General features: G+C 41.0%; 1 protein-coding gene across 5 annotated transcripts in view; it reads right to left on the bottom strand.

The window, feature by feature from the left end:
• The window catches only part of MYO3B (myosin IIIB), a 577,608-nt gene that overhangs the window by 114,433 nt on the left and 444,670 nt on the right, over positions 1-18,505 (bottom strand). For all 5 annotated transcript variants that reach the window (XM_066280402.1, XM_066280405.1, XM_066280403.1 and 2 more), the window contains 2 exons: positions 12,813-12,873; positions 11,794-11,893 (listed from right to left, as the gene is read on the bottom strand). In XM_066280402.1, coding sequence (XP_066136499.1) covers positions 11,794-11,893; positions 12,813-12,873 — 161 coding nt within the window. The remainder of the gene's footprint in view (positions 1-11,793; positions 11,894-12,812; positions 12,874-18,505) is intronic.

Below are 18,505 nucleotides of genomic sequence, written 5' to 3' on the forward strand. Positions count from 1 at the left end.
GCAAACTGTGGATTACTTCCTGCTTGGGAGGGGCCATTGTATTGCTAACGTTTGCTGGAGAAGGGAATTTTTCCCCTGCCTAGGTTTTGTAGGGAGAGAAGAAAGAGTATAGACGTGGAACTGGAGCTAAAGGTCTTTGGGAGCTATGCTGAGGCTGGTGGGGCCCTTCGATTCCAGGAGGAACCAGAGAAGATTTTATGGGTTGTAGAACCGGAGAATGTGTCAGGGCTTTGGGAGCTCTGAATGAGAGGGAAGTGGTCTTCCCTGCCTGTTTGCTCGTCTGCAGGTACAAGATTCTAATAAACAGAATAGCCCACCATTTTTTGGCTCCACTGTTTCTTTACCGTCTGCCCGAATCCAATGAGAACCTGCATGGCCACGATGGCAGTGGCCACTGACCATACAAGGTTAATTTGGCAGTTTCTTACAAAACGAAACATAGTCTTACCATATAATCTAGCAATCTCACTTGTAAGGCCAGTAGCCACAGCCTCCTGGCCTGTGCAGGTTCTAATTTGATTCAGACAGACGGTAATGAAACAACGGAGCCAAGAACTGGTAGGCCATTACCTTTAATCCTAGCTTGCACCTGACCTGGTAGGTGAGAAATACACAGTGGGAAAACACTTCCTTTTCCATTCAGGGCTCCCAAAGTCACTGACTCATCCGAGTATTCCTAGAATCAAAGGTTTCTACCTCACCAGCCTTATTCACTTCTGTTCCCCATCTCCTTCTCTCTGCACAAACTCTGCACAAACTGGCTTCTCCTTCAGCACTATGCCATCTTGGCTGCTTCTCCTCTGTATTGCTAATTTCAGGACGAGAGAAAGAGAGAGAGAGAGAGAGAGAGAGAGAGAGAGAGAGAGCGCGCGCCTCTGGTCTTCTTTATTTTATAGTGTAGAAATTAAAGCCTTTAAGCAGTATACAAATAAGGAAGTGTCTGATGCAAAGTCACTTGTCTGAGGCATAAATAGTATTCCTCATAAGAGTGTACCACCCCACATCATGCAACAGTCAAGGGTGTGGGGGAAAGCTTAGTCTCCCATCCAAGTACTAACCAGGCCCGACCCTGCTTAGCTTCCGAGATCAGACGAGATCGGGCGCATTCAGGGTGGTATGGCCGTAGACGGGGAAAGCTTAGTGTTGAGAAGATCTTAGTATTAAAAAGGGGGAAAGGCTTAGTCTTAAAACTAAGCCTTAGGCTATAAGGACCCTGCCTGCTTACAGCTTGTTGACCACACCCAATGCAAACTATAAGCGAGCAAACATATACATCGTATTTGCAAACTTATTTGACCCATACCACTCTTTATTATTTATTCAAAGGAGTTGAAAACATGTCTACACAAAAACCTGTACAAAGAAGTTTCTATAAGCTTTATTCATAATTTCCAAAACTTGGAAGCGACCAAGATGTTTTTGTTTTGTTTTTTTTCATTTTTCTGAAGCTGGAAACAGGGAGAGACAGTCAGACAGACTCCCGCATGCGCCCGACCGGGATCCACCCGGCACGCCCACCATGGGGCGACGCTCTGCCCACCAGGGGGCGATGCTCTGCCCATCCTGGGCGTCGCCATGTTGAGACCAGAGCCACTCTAGCACCTGGGGCAGAGGCCACAGAGCCATCCCCAGCGCCCGGGCCATCTTTGCTCCAATGGAGCCTTGGCTGCGGGAGGGGAAGAGAGAGACAGAGAGGAAAGCGCAGCGGAGGGGTGGAGAAGCAAATGGGCGCTTCTCCTGTGTGCCCTGGCCGGGAATCGAACCCGGGTCCTCCGCACGCTAAGATGTTTTTTTAATATGGGAATAAACAAAATGTGGTATGTCCATACAATGGATTCTTTTCAGCAATAAAAAGGAATAAACTATCAAGCCATGCAAAGACATGGAAGAACCTTAAATATATACATATTGCTAACTGAAAGAAGCCAATCTGAAAATGCTACATATTGTGATTTTTTTTCTTTTTTTTTTTTTTTTTTGTATTTTTCTGAAGCTGGAAACGGGGAGAGACAGTCAGACAGACTCCCGCATGCGCCCGACCGGGATCCACCCGGCACACCCACCAGGGGCCACGCTCTGCCCACCAGGGGGCGATGCTCTGCCCCTCCGGGGCGTCGCTCTGCCACGACCAGAGCCACTCTAGTGCCTGGGGCAGAGGCCAAGGAGCCATCCCCAGCGCCCGGGCCATCTTTGCTCCAATGGAGCCTTGGCTGCGGGAGGGGAAGAGAGAGACAGAGAGGAAGGAGGGGGTGGGGGTGGAGAAGCAAATGGGCGCTTCTCCTATGTGCCCTGGCCGGGAATCGAACCCGGGTCCCCCGCACGCCAGGCCGATGCTCTACCGCTGAGTCAACCGGCCAGGGCCATATTGTGATTTTAACTATATGATAGTCTGGGAAAGCAAAAGTATGAAGACAGTAAAACACTGAAAAATAAAAAGCAGTGGTTGCCAGGAGCTTAGGGGGAAAGAGGGGGGAAGAAGGAATGAGTATGTGGAGCACAGAGGACTTTTAGGTAAATGAAACCATTCTGTCTGATACTGCAATGGCGGATACATATCATTATACATTTGACAAAACTCATAGACTATAATGCTATAAATCATAATGTTAATCATGGACTTTAGTTAATAATAATATCAATATTTTAACAAAAGAACCATATCAATAAAATATATTAATAATATGGAAAATTGGGGGGAGGGGAAGAGGTAAGCAAGTATACAAAAACTCTACTTTCTGTTCAAATTTTCTGAAAACATAAACTATTAAAAAGTAAAGTTTGTATAGTCTATTAATTGAAAAAAAGAAAAAGAAAAAGAAAAAGAAATAAAACTCAAAAAATTTATTGCTCCCAATCTTGGAAAACAAACAAAGGTAAAAAGAACAATCACTCTACTCCTACCATTATACAACTGTATATTTCATTTAAAAGTTGAAAAGAATCCTTTAAAATTAAACAAAGTAGGCAGCTAAGGTTAACAGGGTAGTCTAGAGAGTGTGTGTTATTTCAAATGCATCAAGTAAGAAAAGAACTTAAAAATAAAATTACTCTTGGCACATTTCACAGTCATGCCATCAATGTTCAATTCTGGAAGTCAAGTACCCTAACTTGACTTATCCGCCCCCCACCTTGCGTTGCTTGGCAGCTGCACTCCTGATGTCCTGGGTCAGTGCCAGAATCTAACTCGGCAATGCAAAAAGTGCATCTTGACCTAATGCACTCAGAAAAGAACCAGAAAATTTCCTGCTGAACTTTCCTCATATGGTTGCAGTAACAATCTAAGCAAAATAATGTCCAGAACTCTCCAAGTTTGTAATGTGCTTTAATAAGTTGCAGGAATGAGAATAGGCAGCCACAAGGCTTTCCCTGAGGTATATGGCCTCAGAAATGATGGCTGACAAATGACCTCCGTGGCTTCTAACTACCACCCTTGTAGCAGCCGCTACTTTCCTCTCTAGCTGCAACTCTTCCAGCTGGGTCGGAATCTCACAGGCTGAGGAGCAGATACTGTGCCAATCTATGTGGACAACCATCCTTCTTACCATCCAGATCCTCAAGTCTCAAGGGAAACAGAGCACTAAAATGAATCTTTCCCTCTTGGTGGGTATTCTACAAAGTTCCTTTAGAAAGCCACAATGTTGGGCAGATTGTCCCAGTTGGCGTAAACCTTCATTGATGTCCCAGGTGCTCTGTTCACATTCTCCAAAATTACAAAATAAAGCAAAACAAAACAACATCATCCCCAAATCCAGATCTAATTAAAATTAGAAAAGTCTTATAAGCAAAACAGGAAAGGTGTGTGATTATATAAACAGGGCTGAATTAGAATTAAGCCTGGGATTAGAAGAACTATACTGTCTCCTCTTTCTCCTTCCATCCTTCTGCCCTCATGTCCGGAAGGCTCACCCTGTGCACTCTTCCCAGTGCTGGCCTTGGCTGGATTCTTTTGCAAAGAGCCAAGACACAAACATTACAATAATAACATACATATTAGAGATATGGGCAAATATTCAGTTCTGGTGGGATGTAGAGCAATTTTGCTTTGTAGCTGGCTGGCTGAGGAGGAAGTATAGTTTATAAAATAAAAATATCCTTTAAAGGCAATAATTCCTTATAATTTTAGAAATTGAGTACTGGGAACGCTCCCCTCTTCTTCTTCTATAGCAAAGTTAGAAGTACCTACATATAAACTTGTTATTGACAACTTCCTGAGAATTTAATGAGACCACAAGATAAATACAGACACTTAGTGTGTTGTTACCAAATCCACTTTGGAAAATAACAGCTGCAAAGACCAAGATATTTGAATTGAGTCAATTTGTTAAGTGTCTTCACTTCCTGACCTGTAGTAGGTGCTTAATAAGTGTTTGTTGAATGAATGAACAGAAAGCCATATATATAAAGTTCATTTTTCCATTTCAGTGTAATATCATTGAGATAGGGGATGTCTAGATTAGTGGTTCTCAAAGGGCAGTCCCCAGATCAGCAGTATGGCATCACCCAGGACCCCCCTTTTCCTCCATCCCACACAAACTTGCAAACTCAGAAACTGTGTAATAGGCCCAACATTCTGTGTTTTAACAGATTGGGTGATTCTGATACCCACACTAGAGTTTAAGAACCACCAGATCTAAAAAGATCCTTTGACAAGGAGAGTTTTCCACCTCCCCATGCTCAGGGACAGAACTCGAGGCCTATAATTACCGTCCCACTGAGAGAAGTCCTGAGACTGAGGCTATAACAGTCTCACTACCAATCCACTCACTGATTTATGGTGAATTCCATGGCATCTGGGCAAGAGGCAAAGATGTCTCAGCCCAGTGGGAGCTGAAAAGAGAGGGACGCAGAGTACCAGAGACTATCCAGATGTGTGGCCACAACGGCAGCCTAAAGTCCCATGTGTGGCATTCCCTAACGGCACTGGGTGCAAGACAGGGGCCCAGCAGCCTTCCCTCTGTGTGGGGCTTGGTTTCCATGTGCTTTCCTGACAGGAAAGATGTTGCCTTTGAGGTTCCATTGTAGGAACATGCTCCCCTGTCAAATGGGTGACATTGAGCCCTTTATGATCATAGTGGTTGTTGTTAGGCAAGCTGCTTGCAACCTCTTCCAAACACAGGAAGCCTGTGTGAGACGAGTCTGTAGCATATCTAAGGCTTAGTTTAGCCTGATGCAAGGAATCTAATTTTTTTTTTGCGTTTTTCTGAAGCTGGAAACAGGGAGAGACAGACAGACTCCCGCATGCACCCGACCGGATCCACCCGGCACGCCCACCATGGGGCGACACTCTGCCCACCAGGGGGCGATGCTCTGCCCATCCTGGGAGTCGCCATGTTGCGACCAGAGCCACTCTAGCGCCTGGGGCAGAGGCCACAGAGCCATCCCCAGCGCCTGGGCCATCTTTGCTCCAATGGAGCCTTGGCTGCGGGAGGGGAAGAGAGAGACAGAGAGGAAAGCGTGGCGGAGGGGTGGAGAAGCAAATGGGCGCTTCTTCTATGTGCCCTGGCCGGGAATTGAACCCGGGTCCTCCGCAAGGAATCTAATTTTTAAAAAGTAGTTCCTCCCAATGAGAGGTCAGCTTCCAGTATTATAATAGGGTGACCAACTCATCCATGTTTGCCTGAGACTGTCCTGAAGCTAGCACTGAAAATCCCACATCTTAGAAAACTCTCCAGTCCCTGGAAAACTGAGATGTTTGGCGACAAAAAATAAAGAGTTCCAAAAGTAAAACAGCCCAAATTTGCTCTCTGATAGCTGAACTTATGCCAAAATCAACAAAATTTATTAATGAGAAATAAGAAAGGTAAAGGAAAATAAGGAAGTAGACGGCATTAGAGAAGAGTGTGTGATTTGCCGGCAGTCCTGGGGTGGACAGGCCCCGAGAGACCTGACACTGGATGTTCTTTGGGGGGTTCTCCCACACCTGCCACTGTGCACTGCCAACTGTGACCCCCTTAGAAGGCAGGTACAATACTGTTTGCACCTCAACTCCCTAAAAATGTACTGTGTTCCATCTTTAAGGTGCAATGAAGTTAAAGTTATTCTTAGCAAGTGCAATGATTTTTTTTTTTTTACTTGCAAAGAGGAATAGGAATAATTTATGCTACTTGTAGATGAGAAGATAGCCAAGGGCAGAGCTATGTTGCTTAGGTGAGGTATCACAGGAAACCCAGGGCAGGAAATGGCAGTCTTTGAACATGCAGGTCACATAGTTACAATAAAGCCTGTGTGCTCTACACTAAGAAAACGGAGGTAAAGCACCTAGCATGTGCTGACAGTAGCATCTAGTCCTTTTGTGGTAGCTTCCTTTTTTTTGCTCATAGAGATTCCTTCAGTTACCCTACTGGGATCCTTTTTTTAACTGTTGAAAAATGTTTAAAGTCCATATTTTAGACCATAACAAAGGTGAAAAAAAGAGGAGAAAGAGTGTTACAAATAAGTGAGCACATTAATAATAACAAGAAACATCAACTTTGTGTCAAAAGAGAAGAACATTAAAATAATAACTAGGCCCTGGCCAGTTGGCTCAGTGGTAGAGCGTTGGCCCGGCGTGCAGAAGTCCCGGGTTCGATTCCCGGCCAGGGCACACAGGAGGGGCGCCCATCTGCTTCTCCACCCCTCCCCCTCTCCTTCCTTTCTGTCTCTCTCTTCCCCTCCCGCAGCCGAGGCTCCATTGGAGCAAAGATGGCCCGGGCGCTGGGGATGGCTCCTTGGCCTCTGCCCCAGGGGCTAGAGTGGCTCTGGTCACGGCAGAGCGACGCCCCGGAGGGGCAGAGCATCGCCCCCTGGTGGGCATGCCGGTGGATCCCGGTCGGGCGCATGCGGGAGTCTGTCTGACTGTCTCTCCCTGTTTCTGGCTTCGGAAAAATACAAAAACAAACAAACAAACAAAAAAAGCAAACAAACAAAAAAAACTAAAGGCATATTAACTAAAGATCCTAATGGTCTGGGGTCATTAAATTCAAGGGTAGGTGGTTTCATTTCACAGTCATATCTAAGTATCTTCCTGCATCATAGCCCAGTGTGGTAATAGTTGTTAATGATCATGTCCTGAGATACTAAGAAGAAGAATTGCATTTGGTATACTTAGTACAAAAGGGAGTCGTAGGATTTTTAGAAAGGTTTAGCTGCCTGGAAAATGTAACTTACACATGATATTTATGGATGATGTGTATAGTCTATACTCAACCTAGTAGCTGGAGGAATCATTTTAAAACATAATTCAGGTCATGTCACTCCTCTGCTGAAAATGCTTAGTGGTTCCCTGCTTCACTGAGTTTACCCTCACTATTCAAAATGTAGACCTCAGACCAACAGTATCAGCACTGCTCGGAAGCTCATTATTCCTGCAGAATCTTAGGAGCTGCCCAGACCTGCTGAGTCAGATGGACATTCAGAAAGACTGGAGCTGCATCATCTGGTTACCTCTCATATCCTACCATTCTCTTCTTCGCTTTTTCAGCTCCAATCACACGGTCTTTCTTTCTACTCCTCCTGTATTCCATGCATGGTCTCTCCTTAGAGCTTTTTCCATGTAATGCTCTTTTCCTGGTATCCACATGTCTGACTAGCTCACCACCTTCAAGCTTCTCAATGAATGAAGCCCATACTGACCACCCTATTTAAAAGTCAACCATCCCTTTGTCTTCTGCAACTTGGCCACTCCTAATCTTCCTTGCTATATTTTCTCTTCATAACACTTTGCTCCTCTGACATCCCATACAACTGACTTACTTATACTATTATGCTTATTGTTGATTGTTGTCTCCCTCTGCTAGAACATACAGACATTTTTGATGGTTGTTTCCTGGTCTGTCACACATGCCTAGAACAGCACTAGGGGCATGTGGTCTGTTGGCCAACCTTTGTTAATAATCCCCAAAATACGAGCAAAGACACTTAAAGTAATTTAATTTAGAGTAAGGAACGTAGAAAGTTTTGATTGATTTCATATTGACGTAACACATCCATGTGTGATTATCTAGTAATTCATTTTTATTGTATGTCACAAAAGTATCAGTCTGTGTAAATTGCAAAAGAAAATAAACCCTAAACTGGGCTTTCAAAAACAGTTTGAGATGTGCTAGCCCAGAATAGTTCTTGGTACTTAGTTAAGTTATAAATTTTTTTCCTGAGTACATAAGTTAATAAATAAGTAGAAGAACAAATGCCTAAAAAAAATATTTTTACATAGTAAAATCAGATTAGATCTGTATATATGCTAGTCAGTCCAGTTAAATAATTTTACTGTGGAGATCAGAGGCAAAGTGATTTGTGTTATATACTTCCTGGGTATGTCGTGCCTTTGTCTCCTATGTAAAGAATGAACCGGGCTTAAATGGACCAATTAAGGAGACTCTGAGACTCTCTGACTAAGGGGCTGATGACAGCCATTGTCCAAACCCCACATCTGAACACTTTTTTGCATGTTTGCTCTCAGCAGAGTTGGTTTGAGTAGCTTCAGATTTATTCCCTGCTTCCTCTAATCACATATCACACCAGACTTAGCAGATGCATGAAAATAACAAGGTAGGATGTGACAAGTACTATAGGAAATGTCAAAGGGCACAGAGGGGGGAGCCACTGTAGATTGAAGAATGGCGAACAGGAAAGAAGGACAGGTTGGGCAGAGGGAGTAGTAAGAACAAAGAGGAGAAACAGAACACAGCAGGGACACTTGAAGAATAGAGAATAGTTTGGATACTCTGAAGCATAGAATGGAGGAGAAAGATCAATAGAAGACAGAGCTAGAAAGGAGGATTAGGACAAGAACAGAGATAGACTTGAATGTTGTTCATAGAAGCTTAGGGTTCTTAACACCAAAATATCAATCTGATTTAAAAACGAGCCGAGGGCCTAAATAGATGACCTACAAATGGCCAATAGCTATATGAAAAATCACTAGTAATCAGAGAAATTCAAATTAAAATAACAATGAGATATCACCTCACATCTATCAGAATGGCTATCATCAATAAATACACAAGTGTTGGCAAGGATATGGAGAAAAGGGAAGCCTTGTGCGCTGTTGGTGGGATTGTCGATTGGTTCAGCCACTATGAAAAAATATATGGAGGTTTCTCAAAAAATTAAAACTAGAACTGCCATATGACCTAGTTCTGGGTATTTATCTGAAGAAATCCAAAACACTAATTTGAAAAGATACGTGCACTACTTTGATCACTGTATTATTTTTTATAATAGCTAAGAAATGCAAGCAACCTAAGTGTTCAACAATAGATGAATGGATAAAGATGTGGTACATACAGACAATGGAATACTATTTGGCCATTAAAAATAATAAAATCTTATCATTTGCAACGACATGGATGGACTGAGAAGGTATTACACTAAGTGAAATGAGAGAAAGAGAAATACCATACAGTTTCACTTACAAGTGGAATCTAAAAAACAAAATAATGAACAAAAAAACCAGAAACATACTTGTAGATGTAGAGAACAAACGGATGTTTGCCAGATGGGAGGGGTCTGTGTGGAAAAGGTGAAGGAATTAAGAAGTAGAAATTGCAGTTAAAAAATAGTCATGGGGACAGAGGAGGGATCAAAGGGACCAGAGGAAAAGAGGACAGAGGGAAAGGGGATGATAGGATGGGATAAACCTGAAGGGAAGGGGGGAAGGTGCTGTAGGGAGGGGGCAAAGGAGATGTTGAGGGGAATAGGGGGGAGGGGAGGTGCATTCGGGGTGACCCTAGAATCTACGTAAACACAAATAAATAAATAGTCACGGGGCATATAGTCAATAATATTGTAAGGATTATGTTCATTGTCAGGTGGGTGCTAGAGTTACCAAGGAAGTACTTTATAAGTTATATAAATGTAGAAGAACTGTATGCCTGAAACTAATATAATAATAAATGACAATGGTAATTGGAAAATAAAAAAAAGTTTTTTTAAATAAGCTTAGAGTTGATGTTGGGCCAATGGGGAGCCCCTGAAGGGTATAAAGGAAGGGGAGGTGATGATCACGGTATGCTTTAGAAGGGCTCCTCAGGCATATGTGCATGTGAGCCATCAAAGCAGGGAAAGGATGAAGGCAGGATGACCACTAGAATATAAGATGTGATGGTGATGGAGGCAAACCCAACAGAAAACCACCTAGATTGGAAGGAAGAAACTATGACAAGCAAGTCCGATGTGAAACAATAAGTTCGACTTTCCAGGACACTTTCCTAAAGTTTGGGGAAAATAATTGTAATCCAACAAGTCTCTTGAATATTTGGCTCAAAATATAATTTATTTTAGCTCCCCCTGAATTACCTCTACCAAACCTTAATGCCTTACAATACATAATTGATTTCTTTACCTATTATTCATAATTATAGATGAACTTTGCAATTACATAATATCAATAACAAAAAGTACCACACCATAGACATTATGCTATGCTCTTTACTTATTCTAGCTCATTTATTTCTCAGTTCAAGCCCTCAGTTATGAACTATTCTCTTCTGCATTTTACATGAGTAGGTACTGAGGTAAGGCATTGTTATGTAACTTTATTAACATTCACAGGAGAGCAGAGATTTTCATCTAGGCAGGCCTGACCCCAGAATCTGTGCCTTTGACTATTCAACTATACCTGAAAATCTTCTTTTCACATGTATTTTAAAGTAGAATGCCAAAAGAGAAAAAAGTCAAATAAAACAAATAGAATACAAATTGCAAGATGATAGATTTAAACCAAAAACATACCAATAATCACATTAAATGTAAGTGTTCTAAACACCCCAATTAAAAGATAGAGATGGCCTGTTTAGATAGAGAAAAATGCTAACTAAATTCTTACATAATGAATTTTGCTCCATCAAACTCTATTTTCCCTAAAATTTCCTCTTTATGCACTATTCCTATGCCTACCCCATCATGCCTTATTCTTCAAAAATCTCGCAATGGGGAAAATATTCCCTTGACAAGTTTATCATTTTCTGCATATCCATTGAAAACATTCTGTGATAATACGCACATATTCTCTTGTTTCTCCCAGAGGTTTAAGTTCCATAGGGACCAAAGGTCCTAACATATTTATTATACATACCTCAGTTCACATAGTACTACTTTGTCACTGAAAAAATGGCCAAGATTAAATTTACAGACCTGAGAAACTATTGTAGAGTTCAGAAAAATAGATGAAGTCAACAGTAAATGGAATGTTGGTATTTTAAGTTGAAAAGGTTTCTTTCTTTGGAATGGTCTACATTGTCCTTAGTATCTTTTGGTTCATAAATATTTTTATAATTATGCTTCTATTTTATCTTCCAAGCGTACTGAATTTAGCTACACTTAAGTCCCCAAACTGACTTTTACCATAGTTTATAGCAAAGAATTTAATAAAGGGGCCCGAAATAGTTATTTTTCAAAGAGTGTGGCAAGATGTTTATATTCTTGCTGAAAGAATGGCCATGTTGCCAAAAGGGCAGAACTACTCACTAAATCTATATTCTTTACCAGTCCCTAAATGATCTGCTGCACCAGAAAGCTACTCAGTTTGTTTATGCTTCCTTTAACAAAATGAAGTTTTAAACAGTTTCTTAGTTTAAGGTTCTTCCAAGTAAAGGGAAAAGTATGGCCTCTGATATTCACTTTCTTCCTTCAGAAAAGTAAACTTAAATGGCATTGGTAGGTGGCTGGCTTTCCAACCTAAAATTTGGGTTAACACCAGGTGGTACTACTACTACCTGAGTCCTGCCTTCTATATAGTTCAACGCAATAACTCATTAAAAAGTGCACAAGCATGCAAATGATAGAAGTAGCATGCAATCAAAATGTTCTTCTTACCAGGTTTTGCAGGGGCTCCCCTCGAGGGACTCAGTCCTGGGCGACCGGGAGCAGCATGGTGTGTCCGAGAAGACAGCAAATCAGTCCCAGAAACTGAGTGCTTCGGAAAGACCCAGTAACAGAAACATTATTTTTATCTGCTGATGAAACAACCTTAAGGACATGGCTTTCATTTAACTAAGGGTCCCCTAACTCCGATTGTATGGAGAAGAAGCTAAGTATATTGGGGTCATGTTGTAAGTTGCCTTGTTTTGCTTTAAAATTGAGCAGAGTTCCTCTCCTTGGGGGCAATTAGTTGCAAAGTCCTGACACCCTTTACTTCATTCATTTATTTCTTCCTCTGAACAGTTAAGCTAGCCCCTCCTTAAATTAATTAGAGTCCAGAATATAAAAACAGCTATGTGCTGATTTTCTCCTATGCTTAATGTTTATCCCTAAGAGAGAAAAAAGAAAACCTATAGGAAGGTATTAATCTACTTAACATTTCTAAGTATATCATCCAAAGGATTTTGTTTTTTTAATCTTACATATGCTCAGCAGAGTTACTGGCAAAAACTGTACATTTTCTTCATTTCATCCTTTCAACATCAAATAGTAGGCAGCAAAAATTGGATCAGACTTCAAAGCCTGCTGTGGGCTCCAAGTCACAGAGAGACGCCTCCATTTCACATATTGAATTCGAGCAGGATATCAAAGTGCTACCAAAGAACCTCGGGTCCTTGCTCAGAAAGAGGCTCTAACATCTGTAGAGAGTGGAGTGCACAGACAAATCACCTCGGGGAGCAGCTAGCATTTATTCTCAGCAGCAAATTTCCAGGCTTTTGATTCTCTCTTCGCTGTACCTCCCTGTCTCTCTGCTGAACCAAGTTTTTAGCAAGCTGAGCTTTTGTCTCAAAGACTTCAAAATATCACTAACAGTTTCATGTTTGGATGGCTGAACCAAACAGCCACAGACAGCTCTCCTGGGTGAGTCTGAAATAAAGATACACAGTTATTTGGAAGTCAAGAAATCCAGCTACCTTATCCGGATATCCTGTGAAGACATCATACCCTTTTGGAGCACTCTGGGTTTGTGAATGCCTAAAAAAAAAAAAAAAATCATAATTTTTAAAAAGCTTGAAAATAATCATTAAAAAACAGAGAGAGTTCTTTAATGAAGCTCTCGTTGTTTCCCATTACAGCCTTGGTTTAAAAGATCTGGTGTTGCTCCTACATCCACAGTCAGTCTGAAACCCTAAGACCCAAGAAACTGCCCTTTCTAAAGTTATCTGACCCGATTGGTTTATGACTGGGTTTTTACAAACTTTATCAAGAATTCAACCAAGTTGAAGCTAAGGATGCACTGACCCATCCAGCACATTAATCACTTGAATTGTTAAAACAATTTGAAATAGATTCTGTAGTCAAATAAATCTGGGAAATGCTGAGTTGAACAGAGTTTAAGAGGCTCCCTTACTGCATTTATAAGATGTCTAAAGTTAGGTCGGGGGGTGGTGGTGGAGGGCGAATGCAGGGTTTCCTAATCTAATTTGACCAAAAAGTGATAACCTATTAACATATATTAAAATAATTGTTGCATGGAGCAAAGTTCAGAAAAATCAGTTACGCTGCATCCCCAATTTCTTGTAATTGGAACACATTGTATCGAGTGTGATCCTCAGAATAAGCTGTTAAAACAGAAGCTAGTTTTTACAGTTCCTTTCTGAGGAGCCCAGCAGAGTGGAAAGCTGACCAGGGGAAGGAAATGCTGGGTTCTAGTTCCAGCCTCAAGACTTCTGACCTCTCTCTTTCTCACAAACACATGCACACACACAAAACCCCAAAATCTGAGTAGGTAAACCTCTATAGTATTCTGGGTTCTAGTTTTCCTCATTTATAAAATTAGGGGATTGAGATAAATTATTCCTAAATTCTCTTTTAATTCTATACTAATAATATTATTCTTTCTGTAAAATTAAAAATTCATTTTCTGAGAACAGTTCATGATATTACCTTCAAAATGCATCTATTTATAGTAGATTATAGCAATAACCCCATTTAAAAAATATCACATCAATACCTGGGGGAGTGGGGACTACAGTAATACACTTATTGGTATACATGTTTATCATATGTACCCCCTATGGAATGTGAGCTCCATATGGACAGGGACTAGATCTGCTTTATTCCATACTCTACATCAGCATCTAACCTAGTGTTTGGTACCTTATAAGTGACATAAAAATGTTACACATGTTGAATGAATACAAGAATGACTATTGGACCAAACTATGGGTCATTTAGATCAGTTAGTATGCTCTTAACATTAAAATTAATTAGAATTTATGTAGCATTTTATACAGTGTGTCCGTAAAGTCATGGTGCACTTTTGACCAGTCACAGGAAAGCAACAAAAGACGATAGAAATGTGAAATCTGCACCAAATAGAAGGAAAACCTCCCAGTTTCTATAGGATGATGTGGCAGCATGTGCGCATGCGCAGATGATGACATAACACCGTGTATACAGCAGAGCAGCCCACGGCCATGCCAGTTGAGGTGTGGACGGTACAGAGGAAAGTTCAGTGTGTTATGTGGCTCGCTAAATTCAAATCCGTGACCAAAGTGCAATGTGAATATCGGTGCGTTTATAACGAAGCACCACCACATAGGAATAGCATTACTCAGTGGGATAAGCAGTTGAAGGAAACCGGCTGTTTGGTGGAGAAACCCCATTCTGGTAGGCTATCAGTCAGTGACGAGTCTGTAGAGGCTATACGGGATAGCTACCTAAGGAGCCCTAAAAAATCTGTGAGTGAGCCCACATTGAACTGCACTGAATAGGTATGAAACTGGGAGAGTTTTTCTTTTATTTGGTGCAGATTTCACATTTCTATTGTCTTTTGTTGCTTTCCTGTGATCAGTCAAAAGTGCACCATGACTTTACGGACACATTGTATTTTATAAATACTTTTACATATCTAATGAGAGTTTCACAACCATTTGAACTAAGTGCTTTATTTGTCCTTATTATATAGGCAAAGAAACTAAGGTTCAGAGAGGATAAAAGATTTGCCCAGGGATCAAGGTGAATTGACCTCCTATTTTTCTGACTCCAAATCCTCTTGTCTTCCTCTGAACCATTTTACCTTCTACGCCCTTTGGTCTCTGTGTATCAGACCAAGGGACTCATTTCTGTCAGCCTAGTTAAGTCCCAGGGGCTGAAGGACACTTATAAGATAGGAATATGTACTCTAATATCCTCTAAGAGTCATGGTGAGATTTGGAGAAAATCTGAGTTCACCTGTTGAATTACTATGGACACTCCAATTTCTGCCTTACCCGTCCCAACAATGAAGTAAACCTCTTAGGAACTCCTCTAGTTTGCACGGCTTCTCAGGATCCAACAGCCGGTGACACACACCTTCCAACTTTCTACTGTGGGTTGGCTTGTCAGTGAGACTCCCTCCTCATTCAAACCTTTGGAAATATCTAAAGCAGCTCAATGTAATGTTTATATGTGTGACTTGGTTTTAAAAAGGTGGAAGAGGGATGGATAGTATCCACAGGCAAATAGATGAGAAAATAGTTAACTGAGCAAAGTTAAGCAGGTTTCTTTCCTGTGAGGTTTTCCAGAAGTTTTAACTTAGTAATACACATAAAGAAACCCCAGAAGAGATGAGAACGAGAAACATTTCCCAAGTGTTATTTCAACAATGGAGCCCTTCGCCCCTGGAGCATGTCAGGAGTCTATTGGTTCTTAAAACACGCTTTAGGAAACACCTGTCTGGGCAATGCTTATTTGAAACAAATTCCAATTTGCCTTTAAAAAATGGTATAAGGCAATATTCTTCAAAAGTCTAACTGCCTGAGCTCTGCAGCAATTTCATCAGATATGCTGTCATCTGCCTCAGGGACTGGAGACTGCAAAGTATCACAACCAAAATTCGGAAAAGCACAATAATAACAAGTAGCCCAGGCATGCATGGCGCCAGGCACTTGGCAGAGCATGGATATGTGGATATCTCATGTAATTCTTCCAACAATCATGGGAATTGGTTTTATTTTTATATCCATTTTACAGGTGAGGAAATTAAGGATCAATGACTCAGTCATGTCATAACTAGTAAACAGTGCGGCGTAAGACCTGCTAATGTAGAAAAGGAGACTCCAAAGGGAAATCAATTGCTGATAAAACCTTTAGACAAATGGTTGGTGGGGAACAAGACATTCATATCGTGAAAGCAGAAAACAGACAAACAAAAAACCCCCACCGTACAGATTTCTTCCTTCAGGTCACAAGAGGAGCAGGTAACGGCACATTGGAGAAATCAGAAGGTCACCAGCTTAATGCAGTGTCAACCTTAGCACCACTAATGCCCAGAGAACACTGCCTTGTGTTCTGAGGCAATATAAGGATTTCATCATCACCCAGGATATTTACTTTTCTTTTCTTTTGGACAAAATCATTTAACTTGAATCTAATCAAAGCTTTAAATCTAATTTGCTGTTTACTCAGGATATGGAGGGGCAAGCTAAGATCATAAAGAATCAGACAGACTAATATAGAATGTGAGCTTTTTTATAGGATAATTGGCTTGACCTCTTAAAATATCAGTGTCATGAAAAAAGGGAGTATTATATATTAAAAGAGATTTAGGGTCATAACAACTTGATGCAATGTAATGTCCTAGTCCTGGCATGGACAAACAGGTGCAAAGGACATCTTAGAACTGTTTGGAAAATTTGATTACAGACTGGTATTAAGTGAGATTAAGAAATTATTTATTTTAAACTGTGATATTATCTTGAATCTGTAGGGGAAAAATGTTTTTTTAAATAACACTGTGCTCAGCCTCCATTAGAAATCACATGCTAAATGGCAGAAGTAGTGCATCTGTTTATCAAAGGGTAGTGGATGACAGGTAGCTGTTTCTCTATATAGGCTTATAGGCTTCACTGTGCACTTCTTCCTTTTTAAAAAATATTTTTATTGATTGATTTTAGCAAGAGAGAAAGGAAGAGAGAGAGAGAGAGAGAGATAGGAAAAGCAACCTGTTCCTGTATGTGCCCTGACTGGGGATCGAACTGGCAACTTTTGAACTTCAGGCCGATGCTCTAACCCAGGGGTAGTCAACCTTTTTATACCTACTGCCTACTTCTGTATCTCTCTTAGTAGTAAAATTTTCTAACCACCCACCGGTTCCACAGTAATGGTGATTTATAAAGTAGGGAAGTCACTTTACTTTATAAAATTTATAAAGCAGAGTTACAGCAAGTGAAAGCATATAATAATAATTATTCAATACTTACCAAATACTTTATGTCAGATTTCCACTAAGTTTGGCAGAATAAATCTTTATAAAACAACTTACTATAGTTAAATCTTTTTATTTATACTTTAGTTGCTCTGCTACCGCCCACCATGAAAGCTGGAACGCCCACTAGTTGGCGGTAGGGACCAGGTTGACTACCACTGCTAACCAACCAAACTATCTGGCTTTCTCTGTGTATTTCTAAGGCTCCTTTAGCCTCTCAGAAGCCACGACTGAAGGCTCTAGCAGACTGTCTCCAGGGCCTGGCTGCTTGGCTGCTCTGCTGTAGTCAGTTTATTGAACTATGGGTTCTAGGAGGGACAGAAACTCTCAGTACCAGTGAGAACCCTTCTGCGGGCATCTGCCCTGAAAGCATACCAAAATGAAACTCATGTCTAATTTGATCTTCTGAAACCCTGATCCCTTTGTGACTGGATAAGAGGCAGAATGAAGGCTGGTTCTTGAGTTCATGACTGCTGAGAATGCCCAGCCTATCTCATTTTCTGTAGCAAAGATCCACGAGGCCAGCTGGCTTTGTCATGTTGGGCTGGCAGCACTAGGTGAAGTCACTGTGTCTAGGAACTGGGTCTCAGCTTTGCCGGTTCCAAAATCAGTTTGCTAGTTCATTGGGGAGTGATGATTTTTTTCAGGGGCTGAGTTGCACTAACTAAACTCAAGAGAGTCATATTTGAAAAGTGGAATGCCAGTGTGTGATTTTACAGTGAGTAGTATAATTTGGGCTATGTTTTCCCCCTCACTAGTTGGTTGATATTCTCTGGAGAACAAATTACACATCAGAATGAGACCAAAAGAAGCAGGGTGCTCAGTGAGGACCTCATCAATCAAGCTGGTCTTGTAACTGGCGTTTTTTATGTTAGGGTTAGAATCAACTACTTTCTCCTTGGATGGGAGTTGAGACACACTGGTTATTCTTTGATTCTCCATTTTCTAAACTTCATTTAAATTTCTTTGCACAGTTTTTATTAACTTTGATTTAAAAATTGCAAGGTTATGTCTTATCTTTGATCAATTATAATTTAAAATGGCTTCTAGACAAACTGAGAAACCCATTAGTCGTTCACACCTTGAAAGCACATTCTAATTTCAAAACAAGATAGGTTGCAGTTAATCCATTGTGGGTTGATTTTTGTTAGTGTCCGCCGTCTCTAGATTTGGGAGTAGTTATTATTCCATACCCATGTCTTCCCTGATAGACTTGGGAGAAAGGCTCTTCAGCATCACCAAATTTGTTCCTGTTTATTTGATAGCTCTGAAAAAATATTTTGTATATGGAATTTTTAGTGAGAGGGCAATTTCCAAGAAGCAGTAGTCAATCTACCTTGCAAAAGATATACTCAGAACAGGATTTTTTTTTTTTAACATAGTAGGAGCCCCATGAATCTTGAGGAAGGCAAGTTT

This window comes from Saccopteryx bilineata, chromosome 5 (genome assembly GCF_036850765.1).
Source record: "Saccopteryx bilineata isolate mSacBil1 chromosome 5, mSacBil1_pri_phased_curated, whole genome shotgun sequence".
Classification (NCBI taxonomy): Eukaryota; Metazoa; Chordata; class Mammalia; order Chiroptera; family Emballonuridae; genus Saccopteryx; species Saccopteryx bilineata.